This window comes from Ceratocystis lukuohia (genome assembly GCF_044167205.1).
Source record: "Ceratocystis lukuohia strain C4212 chromosome Unknown Supercontig3_pilon, whole genome shotgun sequence".
Classification (NCBI taxonomy): domain Eukaryota; kingdom Fungi; phylum Ascomycota; class Sordariomycetes; order Microascales; family Ceratocystidaceae; genus Ceratocystis; species Ceratocystis lukuohia.
The window spans coordinates 3,155,877-3,177,225 of NW_027263522.1; the positions used below are offsets into that span (position 1 = coordinate 3,155,877).

The 21,349-nt window shown below is 50.5% G+C and overlaps 7 protein-coding genes across 7 annotated transcripts; 4 read left to right on the forward strand and 3 right to left on the reverse strand.

The window, feature by feature from the left end:
* Positions 1 to 62: 62 nt before the first annotated feature.
* HOO65_030813 (uncharacterized protein) lies at positions 63 to 3,776 on the reverse strand (the record flags this gene model as incomplete). Its single annotated transcript, XM_071000493.1, has 1 exon — positions 63 to 3,776. One exon carries the CDS (start codon positions 3,774 to 3,776, stop codon positions 63 to 65), a length of 3,714 nt encoding a protein of 1,237 aa, XP_070860492.1.
* A 345-nt stretch (positions 3,777 to 4,121) lies between these two features.
* HOO65_030814 (Proteasome assembly chaperone 3) lies at positions 4,122 to 4,633 on the forward strand (the record flags this gene model as incomplete). Its single annotated transcript, XM_071002420.1, has 2 exons — positions 4,122 to 4,274; positions 4,343 to 4,633. 2 exons carry the CDS (start codon positions 4,122 to 4,124, stop codon positions 4,631 to 4,633), a joined length of 444 nt encoding a protein of 147 aa, XP_070860493.1.
* Positions 4,634 to 4,866: 233 nt separating this feature from the next.
* On the forward strand, positions 4,867 to 5,656 carry HOO65_030815 (Multiple myeloma tumor-associated protein 2; the record flags this gene model as incomplete). Its single annotated transcript, XM_071002366.1, has 2 exons — positions 4,867 to 5,236; positions 5,316 to 5,656. The coding sequence occupies 2 exons, from the start codon at positions 4,867 to 4,869 to the stop codon at positions 5,654 to 5,656; spliced, it is 711 nt and encodes a 236-aa protein (XP_070860494.1).
* A 225-nt stretch (positions 5,657 to 5,881) lies between these two features.
* Positions 5,882 to 8,860, reverse strand: HOO65_030816 (high-temperature-induced dauer-formation protein; the record flags this gene model as incomplete). The annotated part of the gene is made up of 5 exons (XM_071001852.1): positions 5,882 to 6,924; positions 7,026 to 7,860; positions 7,949 to 7,992; positions 8,104 to 8,653; positions 8,765 to 8,860. The coding sequence occupies 5 exons, from the start codon at positions 8,858 to 8,860 to the stop codon at positions 5,882 to 5,884; spliced, it is 2,568 nt and encodes an 855-aa protein (XP_070860495.1).
* A 705-nt stretch (positions 8,861 to 9,565) lies between these two features.
* HOO65_030817 (Nucleoporin POM34) lies at positions 9,566 to 10,509 on the reverse strand (the record flags this gene model as incomplete). Its single annotated transcript, XM_071002324.1, has 2 exons — positions 9,566 to 10,187; positions 10,259 to 10,509. The coding sequence occupies 2 exons, from the start codon at positions 10,507 to 10,509 to the stop codon at positions 9,566 to 9,568; spliced, it is 873 nt and encodes a 290-aa protein (XP_070860496.1).
* A 983-nt stretch (positions 10,510 to 11,492) lies between these two features.
* HOO65_030818 (INO80 chromatin remodeling complex Ies1) lies at positions 11,493 to 13,453 on the forward strand (the record flags this gene model as incomplete). The annotated part of the gene is made up of 2 exons (XM_071002023.1): positions 11,493 to 11,976; positions 12,084 to 13,453. The coding sequence occupies 2 exons, from the start codon at positions 11,493 to 11,495 to the stop codon at positions 13,451 to 13,453; spliced, it is 1,854 nt and encodes a 617-aa protein (XP_070860497.1).
* Positions 13,454 to 14,538: 1,085 nt separating this feature from the next.
* HOO65_030819 (hatpase c domain-containing protein) lies at positions 14,539 to 19,946 on the forward strand (the record flags this gene model as incomplete). The annotated part of the gene is made up of 2 exons (XM_071001759.1): positions 14,539 to 17,547; positions 17,628 to 19,946. 2 exons carry the CDS (start codon positions 14,539 to 14,541, stop codon positions 19,944 to 19,946), a joined length of 5,328 nt encoding a protein of 1,775 aa, XP_070860498.1.
* Positions 19,947 to 21,349: the final 1,403 nt, after the last annotated feature.

Consider the following 21,349-nt stretch of genomic DNA (forward strand, 5'->3'; position numbering starts at 1 on the left):
GCGCTGTAGAAAGAGAGATACCTTATATAAAAAACGCCGTTTTTCTCCCTTACACACTCCTTTTACAACACAACCCATCCCTTACCTGCCACCTTCTTCTGCTTGACCTTGCGAATCGGCAGTGGCCATCCTTGGCCCCCAGTGCCCTCAGCACGGAGGTAAGGCACAACCCAGACCTCGCGTTCGGTGGCTGTAGGTGTACCAACCTCTTTGACTGGCTTGCCCCAGCTTAGAAGCGGCGTTCCCTTGGCGATAGTAGCTAGCTGTGCGCCTGTGATATCGGTCAACGAGTGCATGCGTGTTTTAGGCATCTTATCACTACCAATAGCTACAGCTGCGCCACGTTGCAAGTGGCCGTAGACCACGTATTCCGGACACTCAGCAACAGACAAGTGGGCCATGGGTGATGAAGGGTGTAGGTAGACCATGCTATCAAGCGGGTCTGCATTGTTGGCACCACTAGGCCCATCATTCAGTGGAACTAGAGGGACGTAGGGGACGTCAATAGCACGGCGTGGCTTTCGGCGCATCTCGGGTGGCGTTGGTGACAAATCAGCCCGGATAGCGATTTGATCGACAAAGCCCACAGCCACCATCTGCTTCAGCGCGGTCACCTGCTTCTCACTTGGCGGCGGCAATTTGTCAGCCACGCGCAGATTGGCGAAGGCTGGGATGTACTTTTGCAGTAGCGACACAATCTGCTTGCGCAGCTGGGTGGCCTCCGCAAGTGCCTTATACCGCACAAAATGATCGCGGGCCCAGGCTTCGGTTGGTACATGGGCAAACTCGCCAAGCACCTGGAGCAATTTGATAGCATCAGACCGCTCATCAAGGTGACAGAAGCGGTGATGCGCAGCATTGAATTTCTTGCGCAGTGCAGTGCGTTCGTCATCTCGGCCATCGTTAAACACGACACCGTCAGCATTGGCCTCTGGTTCTTGAGGGACCACATGACTCTCAGGAATAAATACATCGCCCACCGAGAGCGCGGCGATCATGCTGATGGTGTATGGCATGCAATCGTGGAGATGGCCGACCAGTAGGATGCGAGCAAAGCGCGGAGATAGCGGGAACATGGACATGGTGGTTCCTAGGGGCGTGATCTTACTGCCCTCGGCCGTCAGCGCACTAAGATACTCGAGCAGACGCTCAGCTTGGGCCAACATGGGCCGGCTAGGCGCTGTGGGGAAGGGGAAGTTGACCACATTATGCAGCTTCATTGCCTTGAGCTGCAGCACGACGCCTTCAATGGGCATACGCAGGATTTCAGGCTGCGAAAAGGCATCAAAATCGCGCTCAAAAACCGCAGACGAATATAGGCGGTAACAGTGGCCAGGCCCAGTACGGCCGGCTCGACCAGCTCGCTGCGATGCGCTAGCTTTACTGATCCACCCAATATCAAAGCTTTGCACGCCAGAGAGCCGATCAAAGCGCCGTTCTTTGGCGCGGCCGGTATCAAAGACATAGCGGATCCCGGGAATGGTTAGCGACGTCTCAGCGACGTTGGTGGCGAGAATCACCAGACGGGTGCCTTCAGGGACCGGCTCAAAGACACGCAGCTGCTCTCGAGTAGGAAGTAGCGAGTAGAGAGGCAGGACCTTCATTTTCGGCGGGGCATCTTCGTCATCATCTTCGATCTTAAATTCATCCTCGTCGCCGTCCTCTCCTTCCTCGTCCTCACTGTCATACACCATGTCGTCGACCATCTCCGACATGTCAGCATCGCCAAGATCAATGTCCTCCGCCTCTAGCACCGCCTCCGAAGCCAGAACCTTGACTTTAGGCGCGCTGCCGGACGAAACTCCACTATCAAACTGAGCCTTTAGCTTTTTGCTTAGTTCAGCTATCTCGTTCTGACCAGTCAGGAACACCAAGATACCACCAGGGGGTAGTTTTCGGTGCGCGCGGGAGACCTTTTTAAATGCCTCCTCAACATAATCGGCGTGTGTACGACGCGAAAAGTGCAGTGTCACAGGATGCTGGCGTCCCTCAACCTCAAGCACAGGCGGCGGAGTGGGGAATAGCACGGGGTTCTTGATCAGGTCATCCACCCGCAGTGTAGCCGACATGATGACGAGCTTAAGGGGTTTAGTGGCTCCTGTCTTGTCTTCATCTGCCAGCTCACGACGCAGCTTGGCTACACGGCTGAGCATGCCAACTAAGATGTCGGTGTTAACACTGCGCTCATGAGCTTCGTCGACAACGATAGCCGAATACTTGGCTAGTGTAATGTCCTGCGCCACTTCGCGTAATAGCACACCATCCGTCATGAACTTGACAGCTGTTTTGCTGTCAACTGTACCATCGAAGCGGATCTGATAGCCAACGCGAGCTCCATATTCAGTCAGCTCTTCGCCCACTCGCTTCGCCATACTGACAGCAGCTACTCTTCGGGGCTGCGTAATGCCGATCATGCCAGGAGTCGGCGATTCAGGCGAGCCGTATCCTGATTCGAAGAGGAACTGCGGAATCTGAGTCGTCTTTCCCGAGCCGGTGGCACCACAAACCACTACAATGTCGTTGTTATGGATGGCCTCCATAATACGCTGCTCTTCAGCTACTACGGGCAGCTTCATGCGTGCCTCTTGAATGGCTTCGGGCCTGCTCACAGTGACGCTATAAACTTTGCGCTCTAGGTTTGTAGTGGGCTGCAGTTCTCGTGGTAGGGGGTCGCTTTCTGGGGCGCGGGGGACAAAGCCTTGGACGGTAGGAAACTCCAGATAAGAGGCTTCGGTGCTGGGCTTGAAGCCTAGGGCTTCGTTTCGTTGCTGGAGAGCCCAAGCACGAAAGGAAGACGAGCGTTGCTTGTTTTCTTCCTGATCGATTTCAGAGGAGTCGCCGTCATCACTGTCCTCATCTTCTTCTTCATCAGAACTATCCTCTTCCTCACCTTCTTCATCGTCCTCCTCATCGTCGTCCTCCTCATCGTCTTCCTCAATTTCAGATCCCTCCTCCAAACTATCGCTTTCGTCATCTTCATCGTCAAAGCCCTCGAACTCATCGTCATCCTCATTCTCCTCCACGACCTGTGGCTTGGCATAGATCAGTGAATGCTTGGTTGCAACGCCACCACGCTTCTGTCTCTTTTTCAGCACTGGTCTGCCGTCATCGTCTGTTTCAAGCGGTCTCTTGAGACCAGAGCCCACAGACACCACTGCTGGTGCGGTTTCGGGAACCTCTGGTATATCTTCACATGTAGCTTCAGGATCAGACTCGGGCTTGGCATCAACCATTTCTTTGTCCTCTTCCTCTTCAGTGTTGGGTTTGCCCCCTCTACCCTTGCTCTTTTTTCGCTTCCTTGTTGGCTCATCAGACTCGAGAACCTTCTTCACTTCTGGCGCTTCGCTAACATCAACCTCTTCCCGCTCTTGGTATAAGATCGTCTTGGAGTCTCCATTTTGAATGCCAGCCTTTTCCTCCTGCAGCGCTCGTTGTAGCGTCTGTCTTTTTGTCTCTTTGGCCTGGCCAATGGCGCTTGTCTTGGCAAACAGCGATGTGTCGATCTTGCTCTCGCCCAGCTTCTGGATAAGCATGCGGCTCTCGTCCTTGCGCAACTTCTTTTCAATGTACTTTTCCAATCGCTTGGCCTTTTTGCTGCTAACTTTTGTGCCCTTTACCAGCAACGCTGCCTTTGCCTCGGCCAGCTCTCTTTTCTTAGCCGCATCAAGAGGTGTTAGTTCCTCGGCATTCGGGTCGTATGTGTGTACAGCATTAGCCGCAGCCTTTTCGCGGGCCAAGACTTTGTGCTTGCGTTGTCGCGGAACGAACTTGGGCATTATGGAGGCAATGGCGGCAAGAAGCGGTCTGTCGAGATTGGTGTTTGGAGCAGGCTGTCGTCCGTCGGGGATATAGGACCAAAGGAAGCCAGTGTTGTAGACACCACAATTAATAGCGTAGGTGTGCGTGCTGTCGTCAAAAATATCCTACAAATTATTTCCCAAAAAAAAAAGTTGATAAGGAATTCTGCCGCCTTCACCGCCTTATCTTATCACCCACTTTAGGAATAGTGCGGGGCAAGCTTAACATACCTTCGTTCCGTGCTTGAGCACTACGCAAGTTCTCAAGAATAGAAATCCCATTAACTGCCACCCATTCTCTCTTTAGTCTCGCATTCTCTCAGCATGGAAGCTTCTGCCCTTATTGATACCCCCTACCCTATTCGGGCCCACACGGCAGTTGCTAATGTCAACGGCATCCCTACAGAAGCCACCTCTAGAGTCTTCACTGACAAGGTCATGATCACGCTTTCACAGGAGGGCCGTTTAGCTCAATGGGTGAGTAGCTGATCTCTAGTTTGTCTTTGCGTATCCTAGATTCTAACTCTTTCTCTTCTTTCGTCCAGATTCATGTCCCTATTCGCGCCACTCCCGCTAGCATGGCCGGCCTCACCGCGAGCCACCCACGCCAAGATATGCTTCCCGCCTCTCATATCACGCCTACAACACTTCTTGGCGGCGGCGGTAGCGATAGAGAAGCGGCAGGCCATCTATTAGCCTCACAAATCGCCAATTATATTTCTCTCAAAAGCCCCGAGGACGAGCGGACTATGGTTCTGGGCCTAGGTCTAAAGCAACTAGAAGCTACACCGACTGGCCTATTCGACGTCCTAGAGCTTGTTCAGCAAGTTATCTAGAACATTAGCTTTTGGGATTTCTACTGTCTTTCCTACTCTGCAGTTTTTAAGCCTCTTTTCCCTTGCTTTGTTGCGGAGTGTCGGGTCGCCTATTAAACTTTTTGTTTTTTGTTGCTGACTCAGCACAAGGGTTTTTTGGTTTTTTTTTGCCCAGCCTTACTTTCCTAGCAATATCATTATTCCTACATCAGCATCCTCTCCTCCTCAGCATCTTTATCCAAGCTTATTATCCAATGGACCTCCTTTCCACTATTCGCAAATCAGGCTCTCGTGGCGGCGTCAATTTCAGCTGGGATGATGTTGCTAAGTCGTCTCGTCGTGAAAATTATCTTGGCCATAGTCTCAAAGCCCCTGTTGGCCGGTGGCAAACTGGCAAAGACCTTAACTGGTACTCCAAATCAGACGACCCAACCGCTGAAGATGCAAAGGAGCAGCTGCGCAAGGACGAACTACGCAAGATCAAAGAGGCCGAAGAAGATGCAATTGCACGTGCTTTGGGTCTACCCCCTCCTGTGCGTGAGTCTAGCGGTGCCAATGCGATCGAAGTGAAACCCCGTGATCGCGACATGGACGGCCAAGGTACCAAGGAAGATGAGGTCGATAGTAAGAAAGCTCGCTCTGATGACAGGCGAGACCACCGAAGAGATGATCGCTCACATCGTCGCCACTACCATAATTCAAGACACCACGACGACGCCCGCGAGCATCAAACGAACAAATCCCACACTTCGCAATCAAGGCACCACCGTGACAGCAGAGACCGACACGAACACAGGAGCCGTCGCTATAGGAGTAGAAGTAGGAGCAGGAGTAGAAGCGCTGAGCGGAGCACTAGGAAGCATCACCATAGGTCTCGTAGCAGAGACCGACATGCCAGCGACAGAAATAGGAGTGGGCACTCACATGATAGCCGGCCGCAGTCGGGGCGTGACCGGAGTCCTGGAGGCGAAAAGCTTAAACATGGCCGGTACAGCTCTAAGCATTAGTAACACGAGCTTCATAGAGTTTTTTTGTTCTACCTAACTTCAACCAAAATGTCATCTCATCTTTATTGTTTTCCTGTTGTTCTTGAGGGCCACATGTTTGATAATCGACATCACATCACATTCATAGCGCTAGAGAGCTTGCTTGTAGTAAGAAACACAAAAAAGAAATACAAGGAATGAACAAGAAAAACACCCAACATATCCCGGAGTTCCAATATCACCACACGCCTTCAACACATCGAACTAAGCACTGCTGCGGCTGTTACCTTGCAGAAGCTCCTCCCGATCCTGACCCCCCATTCGCACCTACACCTGTATTTGCAGTGCTACTCCCACTTGCACCACGCAAGTTAATCGCACCAATGCGCGAGACAATGTTGCTCCCCACTGCATCAACAGCGCCTCGTGGGCTAGTCAACGTTGGACCAGCCGGCGCTGTTTCCTGCACACGGAACAAACGAATGGCCGTGCCAGCCCACAGACTCATAGCACCGTTGCCGAGACGCATCTCGCTAGTGAAAATCAGGCCCCATAGGAGTGCCTCATACCATCCTAGTGCCATAGGGCCCCACTCGAACGAGTGGACACGGATCAATGATGCTTCAAGTCCAATAACATTGATACTCTGGATCTGCTGGCGCACGTGTGTGGTAGCTACATCAGGCGTGAGGTTTTGGCGCGGGATCAATGCACCAAGCTGTTGCATAAGAATAAGTAACGTGTGGAGGGGCAACTCAGGAAGCCAGCGGTCAATCCAGGCAGCAGTAGGCTCGAAGACGCCCGATGTATTGCGTGGGCCGCTAGCCGGAAAGCTGAAGCTGGACAAACTGTTTTGACGTGAAAAGGTCGGTGCACCAGCTGGGAGCTTGCCGCGAGCTTTTTCAGACATGCCCCTTAGCTGGACAGGCACAGCATCTTCCGGGCTAACTGCTGATCCAGCACACGAGGGACTATCGGTAGTTGTGGGGGTTGGGCGGTAATCTTCCTCGGTGTCAGTTTGTTCGGGATCGTCGCTGTCTTCATCGTCGCCAATTTCAAAAGTGGAATCTTCAGGCACGTTCCGAAGACCTGGCGACTGAACACTATTGTTGGATGACTGGTTTTGCTGCAGAAAGCCGAAGCCGCCATCGACCGAGCTCCTGTTTGAGGTGGAAATTGGATCGTAAGTTTCAGTGCTCGCACTGGATTCCTTACGTGAGCGTTGACGTCTCTCAATCTCTTCCTGGCCGCTTTCAAGCGTAAAACTGCGGAGAGCTTCGATTCGTTTACGGTGACGCAGTACAGCATACACAAAGTCGGGGTTTTCTACGCAGCGCAGTCCAAATGGTCAGCATGACAAGGGAGGATAGGAAAGAAGGAAGGGGGCACATATTATGGCATTTGAAAATCCACACATCCATACTTACTATCGTATTGGTGTTCGACTATGCCATTAATAGTCTCTAGCAAGGCACGGAGAAGGTCGTGATTGGTTTCATTTGCAAGAAGGAAAGACGGTGACGACATGGAACTAAACAGCTGCATAATCTTATTGCACGTCTTTGGTGTGAGGTTTTGAAGGTGCGGCGCCACATTGTTTAGGACAGCTAAGAGGGCCGGGTATATTGCCGTCAAGTTCGAGTGACTCTGGGCTATGAGGCTGTAGATAGAGTGAATCAAAAAGTCGGCATAGGAGCCCCGGAAGCCTGGGATCCTCATGACCATGGGTAACGAGTTGTGGCCCTCAAACAATACATTGAGATTAACGCCAAAGTTCCGCTCCACGCTTAAAGTCTGTAATAGAAACGCACACATTCGCACAACACCTTGCTTAGATGCATCATTTCGATATTCAAGTGCATAGAAGAGCGCAAGCACCACAAACTCGTGACACTTCTCGGTATCGACAATGAATGCGCGGAAGCGCTTGTTGCTCTGCGTGACCTCCCAGAATAGCATGAGAACCTCAGAGACAAAGCCGGCCTGGTTCTGGGCCCCTGGTATCAGCGAGGTCTTTTCCTGCAACGGCTGGTTCAGAATGCGCGTCATGCCGTCAACCATGAACTGAAAGTCCTGTGATCGATGCAAGCGACCAAGGAAATGACGGTATACATTCTTTGTGCTTGGGTAGCCTTCGGGGATTGGATATAAAAGCAGGGCAAGGAGTAGCTGTAGTGAGTGGGTGGCAAGTGCTTGCTTGCTGTCCTTAGCAACGAGAGTGTTGTATGGAACTCGCCAGCTAGTAGGATTGTACTTGAGGGTCTAGAAATAGAGAGCAGTCAAGGCATGGCAGTTAGTACATGACTTTCATGGTGTAGTATACAAGAACTTGGGTTATAGGAGCTCATACAGTATTAAGTAGAGAACAGAGAACAGAGAGAACAGCTTGTTTGTCTGTAGATGTGCATATGTATGACAGTGTCCTGACACCCCGCTGTGTCAAGACCGGCGGTGTCATGTATAGGCTTTGACTTGCCATAACAATTAGCAGCCGCAAAATCTCACACCGGTTGCTCTCAAATTCTTTTGTTGTTGGGTTTGTAGTATTGCAGCCCACTCCACTCTGCCAGATGGCAAACGAAACTCGGTCCTTGCCGGGTGGCTGTTTCTGGATAGTAAATCCAGAGAAAAACAGCAGTTCAATGAGTGTGTCTATTAGCTCCTCTGCTAGTGGCTTGGCCTCTTCGAACTCATCGATAACCGGCTTTGGGCTTGCCATGGACTCATCAAAGAGCACCTCGGAGGCCAAGGAAGCCTTTCTAGTCTTCTTGCGCCGGATGCCCCACAGGAACTTGTCCTCCCAAGGCGCTAGAGACTCTTCCTCAAAGATAAACGGCAATATACGTGTTAGAACTCGCACACAGTTGAGCAGGTCGCAATCGGGCGCATATTCAGGGTCGGGGAAGGATGGGTGGTGGCGCAACATGAACAGCCGGGATGTTGCGGCAAGAACTAGTGTCTCGAGGTTTTCGAGAGCATTGTCGCGAGTGCGACGGATATCAGATGGCGCAAATAAGCTAAAGACATCTTCGGCTGACTCGGGAAGTTCCCAGAACTGTGGTAGCCATGCACACAAGACACAATGGAGGTTAGCGGACATGATACATGAGAGGGACAAGCAGCAGATCAAAAGAAGAAGAGAAATTGAAGCAGAAGTGAATCTTACAGAAACCCAGTACGGGTCGTCAGCGGGGATATTGCGCTCCTCAGAAAGGCGCAAAATGCCCTTCTTGAACACGAGCTTGGAATCACTGGCCCCCATAGCTAACGACTCTGCATAATGCGCCCGTCAAATCAGATAGAGCGAGGGGGAAGGAGAGGAGGTGAAGGGGTCTAGGTGTAGAGAAACACGTAGACTGGCAATAAGCAGAACTGCGATGGATCGGTGGTGGTTGAGGTTGTCGGTAAACTAGAACGGAGTAACTTGATTTACATCTCGAATCAAACAGTGCTCGTAGACGTTTTCCCTATAGACGTAGATTCCACAGCACAGCCAGGACAGGCCTTGTTCACATCCCACCACCAGGAAAGCTGTTGGTTCCTGCTTAGTCATCAAACAGGACTAAGGGTTTGGGTTTAGGTTTAGTTTAGGTTTAGGCTTGGGCTAGATGATTAGGACGACTGAACGCTGACAGCGTAGAACATAAAAAGGTACATTAATGGCGTTTTCAAGATCGTAAGCAGTGCATTTATAATAGTCCCCAGACTATTGTTCCCTAGTTTTGTAGATAGATTCAACTGTTGCCCAGTAGACAAGATGTAACTAATCTTGGCGCAGTGGCACATGCAAAAGTATGAATACAGCATACATGTTGAGTGCCGTCACACAAACATACGCATTACAAGATTCTCGAGACTACATTCCACATTTCCATCATATCGATTCATATGCATTCTACAGAAAAACACCTAAAGCCTTTCGTTTATCTAATGTGCTCCTCTTAAAACACTATTCACATCAATAGCCTTAGTTGCCGCTTTGTCGCCGGCTCTTTTCGTACAGCCACTTACTGTTCAAGCCTACGCTTGCCCTCTTGCTAGCCGGGCTAGGCGTACCAAGGTCAGCAAATAGATTGGCTGATGAACTACTTCCGACGCCGAGCGACGGGCTGTTAGATCCAAAGGACGGGCGTCGAGTGCTCGAGGTACTGCTGCCCAGAAACCCAAGCTTGGGCATGTTGTTGGAGGTCTTGTGTTGGAGGGGGCTAGAAATAGGCGAAAACTGAGCAGATTTATGCTGTAGAGGGCTAGTAATAGGTGAGAACTGCGAGTTCTTCAATGGCGATACGGCAGCTGGGCTTCCACGACCGGAAAGGGGGGAGCCGTTGTAGCTGGCACGGCTGTTGACGGAGTCTGCCATTGAAGGCGTCCGTGAGTAGCGAGGTGGGGTGCTGAATTTAGCATCGGCAGTGGGCACGGCTAGGAGTGGAAGGCCAAGAAGGTGGCGCTGCTCGTTGGACAGCGGGATGTCGGCAAGGTTGTCGACAGGGCGTACAAGGGGCAATAGCGCAAGGCCTATGTTTGCAATGGGCGCGGCATGAAGAACGGTGAATGCCCAGGCAAAATAAGAGCGCGTTGAGCGGGAGAGGCTATACGTGTAGGTAAGACTGTGGTTAGAACAAAACAATCAAGCTTGCAAGCTGAGCAGCGGGCAACATACAAGTCAAAGTTTAGGTACGACGTCACCGCATACTCTAAAGCCCAGAGAGCCAGCAGAGCGCCAATGCTCAGAGCCACCTGGCGCATATTCTTCTCGGTAAAGGTCGAGGCATTGCGACGGCGTTGAATTTCATCCAACTGCGGGTGCTTCCAGGTGCCAGGGCTCTCTGAAGCTAGCGGTGGAATAGTGGTTTTCTTGACGGGAGTTGTGATGGCGGCATTCGATTGAGACCGATAAGCGGCGGACGACATGGTTTCGAGACTAGAGCAGCAGAAACGAGGTGGCTAAAAGAGCAGTAAGGTATAGGTGCGTGTGTTTGTTATTGTTTGTTATGCTACCTGAAATTACCAACCAAGTGTTAGAAACAGGCTGTGCTGTGACAAGAGAAGCGAAAGCAAAGCTAGAAACAAGCATATGCTAGAAGGGCGACAGTAAATAGAGGCTTACAGATGTAGTGGCTGCTAGCTAAGCAAGCTTTGCCACGACAGTGTGCGAGTAGATGCTGTTGGGTTAGTATCACCGTCTAATTGGCTTTGGCTTGCGACAGTCCTATGAGGCCTTGAAGTCAACCAACAAACAAGGATAATGGAAGGTTTGACTTGCCAAAGAGAGCCTACATACACTGTGCAATATTGGCGACTTTCCTGTCACGTCCAGGCCCAAGTCGCGTCCACATATTTGTGGCGTTGGCGATTCACTGTGGCGTTGCAATGTGGCGCTATAGGTCGCGATGGATTCGTCAAGTCGCTTTTTGCGGGCAGTTCCAAGTCCGACGCAATTAACGAACGCCTTGCCTTGACAGTAATGTTAATTATGTGGTGATCATTTTTTGGGGGTGATGTTGTCTCTTTTGTTACCCAGTATTAGTCAACTCATTAACGAATCTTTTCCCTTGCCACAGCCACATCCAATCTCGCAATAATTCTCATATTCCCTATACAAAAGCAATTCTCTTTGATTTCGCGATAAAGTCTTGCTTTTGCTGGTGCATGCAGCTCTTCATAATAGACTGAACTGACGCCAGGCAATAGCTTTGCTATTTGGCTTGCGTATTTTTTTCTCGCCATTTAGGTGACGGTATTATCTCATTTTCAGCCTCAGCCTTGTCTTATTTTTAACGCCTTTTTTGTTTCCATCGTATCATCACAATCCACAGCATCTCCTTTCAACTTTAACACAACCCAAGTCGCCATCACCATTCACCACCAAAACCGTCTTTACGCCATCGCTCACGATGCCAGACTCTCCAGGCGCCTCTGACGCGAGTGTCGCCTCTTCACCGGCTCCACCCACGCGAACCCACACCAAAACCTTCACCACCCACATGTATCACGACGATGACGATTCCCGACCCGGTGAACGCGATACCAAGTCTTCTCGCAAGTCTAAGGGAGGTCAGCGCGATGCAAACCAAAGCACCATCGGCAAGGTCAAGCATCTCAAAAAGGAAGATGGCGATCCGTTATGGCGCAAGGACATCCAGTATGACTTCCTCCGTGCAATCTTCGACGATGATAACAAAGTCTTTCTCAACAGCTATGAGCCCGAACGCCTTGGTATGCAATGCTTTGCCGACCTCTACATCGACACCATGGCTCGCAGCAGCAAGACCAGCAAAGTCCTCCGCGACAAACTGCTTAGTGATCGGGAAGCCGCCAAGGGCATGGCTATGGTCTGCTTGCTTGTCAACATGGGCCGAATGAACACTACTCTCAACTGTACGTCTGTCCTTAATCTATCTCTCCCATTAGTCTGATGTAAATTTTATTTTTCACCCGTCTGTCTATTTCGTTACTTGCTAACATGGCTCTTGTGTGACGTCAAGTCTTTCCTGAAATGCGCGCCCAACTTAGAACATACCATGCTATTCCGTCTTTACAGGCCCACCAGGATACACATGCCTATAAGCAACTTCAGGATGCACCCCGTCTGAAGTCTATCCTCAAGGGTGCTGTTGAGGACCGTGACGAGCCACGAAGCATTCTAGAAATTAAAGCCAAGAATGTCCCGCGGACCAACCCTGTTAACCTGATCTTTTTGATTGTGCAGTCAGCCCAAAAGATTCATGAGCTGCATTTCCCGCTTGACCAAGAGTTCCACGACTTGGTCATGAAAACCAATTACTCTAGCATCACTCGTGCTAAAGCCTTTCTGTGGCTAGCTTGGTTCTATCTAGAGTCGGACTTTACCGAGGAGGGATGCGATGAGAACCCGTTTGGCCCTGGTGTCGACTACGGCCTTAATGTCGCCAACCAGGGAATTCCTTCCCTACGTGCCTTGACCACAGAGGAAGAGAATGAGGAAAATATTGACACGCCCGAAGAAATTGAATTTGGTGAAGAGAAGCGACAGCTGCGACATCGTATTCTCGAACACGACCTCTCTGCTATTGACACCCCCGGCAAGCGGGCGCCTCGTAATGCCGTTTCCAAGCCGATCGATGATGGCCCGGCTATTCTCCCTCATATAAGGCCCAACAAGCAAGACTCTGAACTAGACAGTCCTCGCTCAACACCCCCTCCGCGACTCTTGCCGAACCGGGTAGCGGGTGGGGATCGCCCCAGCTTCAGTCGAAGGACAGGGCAACTAAAGCACCACAAAGTTATTGAAGCTCCATCGCCCGGCGGCTCCCGTGGCGGCGATCGTGAGCGTGACGTAGATACCATGCCTATTCGAAAGTCTAGACCGCCTACTGCACACCAACTAGCCGTCGAGCGTAACCGGAATCAACGTGTCGAGCACATTCTCAACCGTGGTCTACGCAAGGCTCACCATAGGGCCCGCAAACTACGCCGGCAAGAAGGCGCTATTGTGCGTGCACTACGCCGTATGGAGTACATTGACAATGCACTTGCGCCAAGCGACGATGAGGAGGGCGGCCCAACAGCTATGTTCAAACAGACTGGCCTCGGTGGTCTATGTCCACTTAAGCAGGAGCCAGATGACTTTGGCGAGGAGTTTGCGTCATATTCAGCATCGATGCGCCGCATTAACCGCAGGCTTGAGCGATGGTCTTCTGCACGTGGCCGTGGGATATCCGTAGTTGCCCCAGTCAAGCGCATTAAGAATCCCGCTGATGGAAACGACATGGATGCCGACGGTAACGATCCTGAGGAGAACATTGGCAATGATACAGCCTTTGATGCTGATGTAGTCATGGACGAGACTGTGGCCGACGAGACTGTCTGGGAGTAGACGGCTCGATGTCTAAGCGGGAAAAGACAAAAATCCGTCCCTTCTCCTAGACCAAGGTTCTTGGAGATGTGGCTTTCGTTTTTCTCTCTCTCTTTCTCTTTGTCTTTCTCAACTCTCCTGCCTTGTGCTAGCAGAGTCGTCCAATCTTGGATCAGCCGCCAACACCAACCTTTTGGTCTTATATTTCTTTCGTCGCATCTTCCTTTTTCTTTTCTCCTTGTCGATCCCTAGGCTGGTCGTCTGGGCTGCTCTCCGCGTCGTTGCCCTTTCTCAGGGCTTGCACGCAACGTTTTATGTTTGATGTGCCCATTATCCGGTGCTTCTTTGTATCAATCAGGCGTTTTTGGCGGTATTTTCCCTTCTCTTTTCTTGTCTCTGCTTCTATTCTTTGTCTTTTCGTGCCGGGTTTTGAGCTCTTGGTTATGTGTCCTCCTGTTTGGGTGGTGGAGAGTCAGTTATAACAAGCAAGCAGGGCTTGTGTTACTTGGATGTGTCCGTTGGGGACTTGGGTTTTTTGTCCTTTTTTGCAAAAGCTTGAATCTAGTTTCTTTCAGCGCTCGAATCGCTCCTGAAGTCACTTTTGTGATTGTCGTATCGTTTGTCTGTGTCCTTGGTGGGCATGGTGACAACCCGTTCCTTTCACACGATAACCCTAATCATATTATCTCTAGGGTCTGGTTATCACCAAACCAAGCTTCTTTGTCATGGTTTTATCTTTGTTTGCCTGAGACACAAACAACCTCTTTCTTCAAAGTAATCTCTCAAATCTGCCTTATTCCCATTGGCGTTGCTTTATCCTATGAACTCTACTTCCCATGCTTATTTTGTTTTAGCCTACTATTATTCCTGAGGCGTTCTTTTACTGGCTCTTTGAATTGCCGTCGCATTTTCCTCTGACTTCATGTATATCAGTGCTATACAATAATTGAATGTACCACATCGTAACTCCTATCTTTCTAGTCCCGATCGCAACCACTCAACTAAACCCAGCTTGAAAAGCCACATCGGCGTTAACGACAGCTCTATCAACTCGTCTAGACCATATCCCCAGACTATACGCCAGGATATCCTCTACTTGCCTAGTTATGGACTACTCTCGCCTGCGGGCAGCAGCTCTTCAGGGCGCGGAAGACGAGGAGGCGGTTACTGTTGATACCCGTGCCCTAATCGACAAAGTGCTAGCGCGCTACTCGGGCGAATGGACCACGCTACGAGAACTCATCCAAAATGCGGCCGATGCGCAAGCCACCAAAGTGACCATCCGCTTCGAGACGGTCCCCTCTATATCCGTGCCACTACCGTCAAATCCGACCCCCTCCGATATTCTCAAACACACCATTACAAACCACACGCTGAAGCGGCTCGTAGTGCAGAATGACGGTGTGCCGTTCACCAACACTGACTGGGGTCGCCTAAAGCGAATCGCCGAGGGAAACCCTGACGAGACCAAGATTGGCGCCTTTGGTGTCGGCTTTTACAGTGTCTTTGCTGACTGCGAGGAGCCTTTTGTGAGCTCTGGTGCTGAGGCTATGGCCTTTTACTGGAAGGGTAATGCGCTCTTCACAAAAAAGTCAAAGCTGCCGGAAGACCAGGCTAGCAAGTACACTACCTTTGTGCTAGACTACCGTAATACGACCACCCCTCTTCCTAACGCTCTTTCCGTTGCCCAGTTCATGGCAACCAGCTTAACGTTCGTGGCGTTAGAGCGGCTAGAGTTCTTCATTGACGACTATCAGCTCTTAGATCTGCACAAAAAGTCGTCGCCGTCTATGTCCGTCTCAATACCTCGAGATCTGGTCACACGTACCAAGGAAGGGATTATGAATGTAGCTTCTGTAGATCGCACTAGCACGCAAATTGATGCTCGATACATGGCAGCTGTCAGCTGGAAGCCCAAAGCTACAGCCCTGGCCAAAGTCACAGAAACATTTGGCGGGCCAATTGCAGAGAACCAGTTTATCAAGAGTTTCTTTTCTCGTCTAACGTCTTCTTCTTCTTCTACACAGAAACCCAAGGCGGTTGCTACAGAAGAAGCCTCTGCGGTCAAAAAACCTCTGACTGATGACATTACTACAGTCCACACCTCGACTATCTTCTTGCGTGTGACGGCTGCCAAGATCCAGACTAAAGTGACGGCATCGTTCTCAACAGAGCTTGAAAGAGCTACAAAGAAGCCGCCGCCCAAGGTTGCTAAGCTGGCAATCCTAACCTCCACATATGACGAAACCAAGGCGTCTGAGTCTTCATCGGCAGCTAAAGAGATAGCTGACGTCTTCGCTTCGGTTCTTCCAAGCAAAAAACCTGGCGGCCGCATTTTTATTGGCTTCCCAACAATGCAGACAACTGGAGCTGGTCTTCATATCTCGGCACCGTCAGTTATTCCTACTGTAGAACGTGAAGCTATCGATTTGAATGCAAGGTGGGTACGCACGTGGAACATCGAGATGCTGCGGGCTGCTGGAATCATCACCAGGTTGTCGTTCCTCGACGACATGAACACGCTCGATCAGGCCTTCAAAGGGTCTTTGCCCCAAAAGGTCAAAAACATGAGCGAGCATGTGGCCAAGTTCATGCCCGAGGCGTTACATATTCTCAAGACGTACTCATTCGAGGATTCAACACCCAATAGTCAGGTCTCACAAATAATTGACGAGTCCTTCTGGACCTCCTTTAAACGACCGTCTGTCGATTTATTTTCAAGTCGGGGCGTGCTTCCGACAGAAAAGATTCGTATTCCTAACCAGGAGCTGTCTCGGTTTGTGGATGATATCCCGGTGGTACCGGAGCCCATGAAGGACAACGAGTTCGTCAAAAAGCTCATCTCATTCGGCCTGATTTATGGAATCACACTGCAGGATGTGCAAAAGGCCCTTGAGACCAAAGCCCTTGACAAGACACAACTTGGCTACTTCCTCAAATGGATGGCACAGGGCGTTTTGTCCGGACAAATTGACCATCGCAACAAAGTAAGCCTATTAGAAGTTGCGGTGGCTAGTATTAGTGATGGCGAGCCCGCCCAAGGCGCCATCATCACCCTGGGTGCCATCCGAAACTTCCTCAGCACAAATCGCATCCCTGCTGGTATGCCACTACCGCCATCAACACTACCCTTTGCCTTTACTCATAGCTTAACGCCTATTGAGCTTGATGCCCTTGGTTGGGAGCCGTTGGAAATTATCACATGGGTGCGATTTCTCATCGAGGCAGCACCTAGCAGCCCTGAAGAGCAAAATATACTCAAATCGGCCAAGTTTGCAGTTTCAGCCTTGACCGTGATTTCTAAGAACTGGGAAAATCTTACCAATGCCGACCGCACGCTTTTGGCCGAGCTACTCAAGCGGTATCCTGTGATGCCCACCAAGACAGGCATGAAGAAACCGACCGAATCTTTCTTCCCTAATGTCAAGGTTTTTGATGATTTACCCGTGATTCAGGGCTGCACGAGCCTTAAGGAGAAGTTCCTTGTCTCTATCGGCGTCCGCAAGACGGTCGATCTCGAGACTATCTTTGGCAGATTGCTCAGCCCTACTGCGGAAGGGGATAAGAAGTGGAGTCATGTTGAACTTATCCGTTATCTTGCATCAGTCAAGGACGATATCCCCGCCGAGGACATGCGCAGGCTCAAAGGATCGCGCATTGTGCCTGCCGAATTGCCTGAGACTGATTCAAAGGCCACTTCTTCTACGCCAACAGCAAATACTTTGCATAGAGTGTCTGAACTTTTTGAACCAGTCGACACGTTCCGCGATCTTGGCTTTACTGTCATTCAGTGGCCTGGCAACTTGCGACCCGGCAGCCCTGAAAACCGCTTCTTGTCAGCCCTTGGCATGAGAACGATCCCGACTGTCCCTGAGTTAGTTTCCCTTATGTCAAGTAATAATGCGGCCCTCCGCGACAAGGCCATGAAGTACTACATTAGCAACTTTGCGATCAATGGCTACTCAGCTTACGACCTTAGCTCAACGTCCAAGGGCTTCCTTCCTATTGAAGGCGACTCCAAGACGCTTGTTGCTCCAAAGGGCTGCTTTACAAACGAGGCAGCGGCTGTCATGGGCTTCAAAATTCTGCGGCGTCATCTACATCCCTATGCTATTGTAAGTGTTATACTATGTAACTGTGATTCGTAATGCAAACCTCGAGTGTCTAAACCCTAACTAATAAATGACGTCACTAGCAACTCGGTGTGAACCGCGATCCTCCTCTCATCGACTGCATCAAGTACTTAGTCCAAAACCCGCCTCGTGACTCGAAACAAGCGGCAACTTTGTTCAGCTACTTTGCCATGCGGCTCAATGAGCTACGCGAGCCGTTCCTGTCTAACCTCAAACAGGCTCACATTGTTCCTGTTTCCAAAGGCCGTCTCATTGCACCACGTGATTGTTACCTAGGCGGTAGCTCCCAGTACTCCGACATATTTGACTTTGTCGACTTTGGAGCTGAGGCCAATCGCTTCCTGTACCACTGTGGTGCCAAGAACGAACCAACAAGGGCCGAACTGGCTACCTTTGCTTGCGACGAGCCAGCGCGGCTGCTAAGCGTTCTGCAGGCGGAAAAGTACCTTAGTCTGCTGCGCAACTTTGCCGAGAACGCAGGCGAGCTCCAAGGCGATAGGGCTCTATGGAAGAAGATGCGCTCGTCTGCATTTCTTCTGGGGTGGCAGCAAATCTCATCGGGCAAAGAGGCCGACGATTACGATGAAGACGTTGCGCCCATGAAGCAATACAAACTCGGGTCTTCGGCTGATATTGTCATCCCGGATGACTTCATCATGTACCGTATCTTCAAGACAGAGCTGATCTGCGCCCCAGAAGAGGACATTTTGGAATCCTTTTACTCATCACTAGGCTGCTCCAAGCTTAGGGCATGTGTTCAGGAAGACCTACGCATTGGCCAGCTAGCACCCAAGCAGGAGATAGCCCAGAGGCTACACAAACACGTTGTAGAACGCTCCAAGATCTTCCTCTATGAGTACACGAGCGACAAGCGCGTTGCTATACGACATGATGCCAAGTGGCTTGAAAAGCACCTCAGTGTGGCGATTGTACAGTCTGTTTCTCTACGTCGGACCCTCAACCGTGGACGGCCAATAACACATGCAGAGAAACGATCTGCTGCAAGCGCAAATACTGGCACAGGATGCACGCTTTACGTGGCAGAAGGGGGTAATCCAGATATGTACCAAATCGGCCAAGCGCTTTGTCAAATCCTTTTACATAAGCAAAACCAGCAAGCCTACATCTTCTTTGAGCCCTTCCTAACGCTAGATCTGCTTGGGTTGAAGCAAAGAGGCTACAATGTTGACCGCATTCTACGAGCAAAGGCAGCCGAGGCGCGCATTGCGGAGCAGGAGAGGCAGCAAGCTCTTGAGAGAGAACAGGAGCGCATTAGGGAGCGCGCCGAAGAATGGAAGAAATCTCAGCAGCAGCAGCAGCAGCAGCTTCAAGCCTTGGGGGATGCTACCCCACGAGGCCCGCAAATGCCGGGCGGCTTCGATGACGACACCGGCGACAACAACCCTTTTCCGCACCAGCCCGAAACCCAGCAGCCACAACAACCACTGGCAGAAAGGAAAAGTAGAGGCCTATTTTCAACGCTGTCCCGTCACCTCGGCTTTGAGCAGAATAGTGACGATGAAGATAGTAGTAGATCTAACAAACAAGTGTCTGCTTCTCCTTCTCCTCGCCCAACCAACACTGGGGACAGCTCTTCCGGGAAGACGAATATTGAGAACATGCCTGGAGGCCCTGATGAAGGCAAGGCTCTCAATCCCGCTGCACTACAACAAAATCTACTCAATGCAGTCCGATCCACACGTGCACATGGCTCCAATCAGCTGCAAACACCGGCTTGGGCTGGCAACATACAGGAGCAGACGACATACTGCGACTCGGGCAGCGGTCATGATCTCACAATCGCCGCTGAGTCCTCTAAGGGCATGAAGGTGTATATGGACCGCAAGATTTCCAGCGACACCGTGTCAAAAATCCTTGCCACACACAACAGTGCCATCAACACATTTGCCGATCTTCTGCTCGATATTGCTGGTGTGTATACGCTCTCAGCGCAAGTCATGCACATCTACTACGACCAAAGCGGACCTACTATCGCCTTTAATCTTAACGGCAGCATCTTCTTTAATCTTCGCTATTTTCTGCAACTGCATTGGGCTGACATCCAGCCCGGCTGTGACATGCTTAAGAAGAACGAGGTGGTCTTTTGGTGGTGGGTCGTGTTGGCCCACGAGCTATCGCATAATCTAATTAAGCAGCATGGCGCCTCGCATACCTACTATACCCAGGCTTTCATCCAGCAGTACCACTCAGCCCTGATGGCCAAACTCGCTCAGGCGTCCGCCCAATCACAAATTCAACCAAGCACACAAGCCCGTGTCCAGGCCCAGGCCCAGGCCCAGCTAGGGGAATCATTGCCGCCTCCCCCAGCGTATACACCGACACCTACAGCCCAGCGGGCGCCAACTTCTCTGCTAGACTAGTGGATAGGCAGGACTTAGGGGGTGATTTTAATTTGGAAGTGGGAGATGGAGATAGAAGGAAAGCAGATGAATAACATAACCCCACTGGATAAACCCTAAACCATCAATAACCCTAATAAATAGAGGAAGATGGGACAAGGACCAAGTTGTTAAATTTAAATCCTTGAAACTTGATCCTAGTCTGTAATCAACCCTCTTGTTCATCAATTCACACAATGGGGTAGAAACAGATAGAAATAAGTACGTTGAGGACCCCAGGAACACTCAATAGAATCGCAGTCTCCCTCTATGATGCTCATTTGCAACATGTCACATACGAAATCTTATGATAGCTGAGGAAAAAGGCGCGAAGAGGGGGAAGAGGCAGGGGAATTCGAGTATGGGAATTTTCTTTTTAGCTCAGTTTAAGAAAAAAAGCTTTCTGCACTTTTTTTTTTCATGATAAACGAGTGAGGGGGTAGAGAAATTGTTCGTGTCGAGCTTATCCTCAGCAAATTTTCACTTGATCTTCTGGCTGGGCACAGCTGCAGCATGTATGCACTAAATGCACCAAGATGCAACACAACAAGGGCTGTGACGGCAGCTTGCGATGGACTGGCAGCATTCGGCTACAGCGACGGGTTTGTTTATCCTTGTTGGGTCGATATTTCTAATGCTGGCGGCTGCTTCTGGTTGATTTATGTGCTCTCTTTGGTCTTGTCTCTTTTCCTCCTGTCTCTTAGACTTTTTTTGCATGCTGCTTGGTTGAGAGAAGAAGCTTGAGTCGACGTGTCACAAACGCTTTGTTCACCAAGTATGGCCGTTGTATCTCACTGTGTGAGGTTTACGTGCGTGCATGGGTATGTGCGTTTAGTTGCCCGTTGATTGACTGTTGGGTTGGTATTTCTCCCTCCCGCCCAACAGACTTACTTCCCTTGGTCTTCTTGGTGGCTGTTGGTATTGTCTTGTTGGTTGGCGGCGTATGTGTGTGTCCTGTTTGTTTTCTTATCCTCTCTGTCTTCCTGACATTTCGTCTGTCTTCCTCTTTCTCTCTTCTGCCTTACTTGTAGAGATCACCAAATGCTCTCCTTCCCAAATGACAGATAGATTTACTTAGTCTGGTAAAGGAGTTGACAAAGGCATTGCTCAACGGTGCCCTCCTTACTCCCTTCTTTCCCCCACTCCTTTTTGTCGTCTTTTTCTCTCGCTCCATCCCTTCCTTGGCCTGGATTTGATTGAAAAGTCACGCAAGAAAAAAGTTCGCTTGGGCAGCTATTGTTGTCTGCTCACAATCTGCTGTTTAGAAAGGGAGAACAGGTACCAGAGGCTTCGGAATGGGGCGGCCGCCCTAAGACAAAGGCTAGGTAGTGGTATCAAGGGAGAAAGGGAGGCACAATACACCCTCACTTGGGCTGGACTTGGGC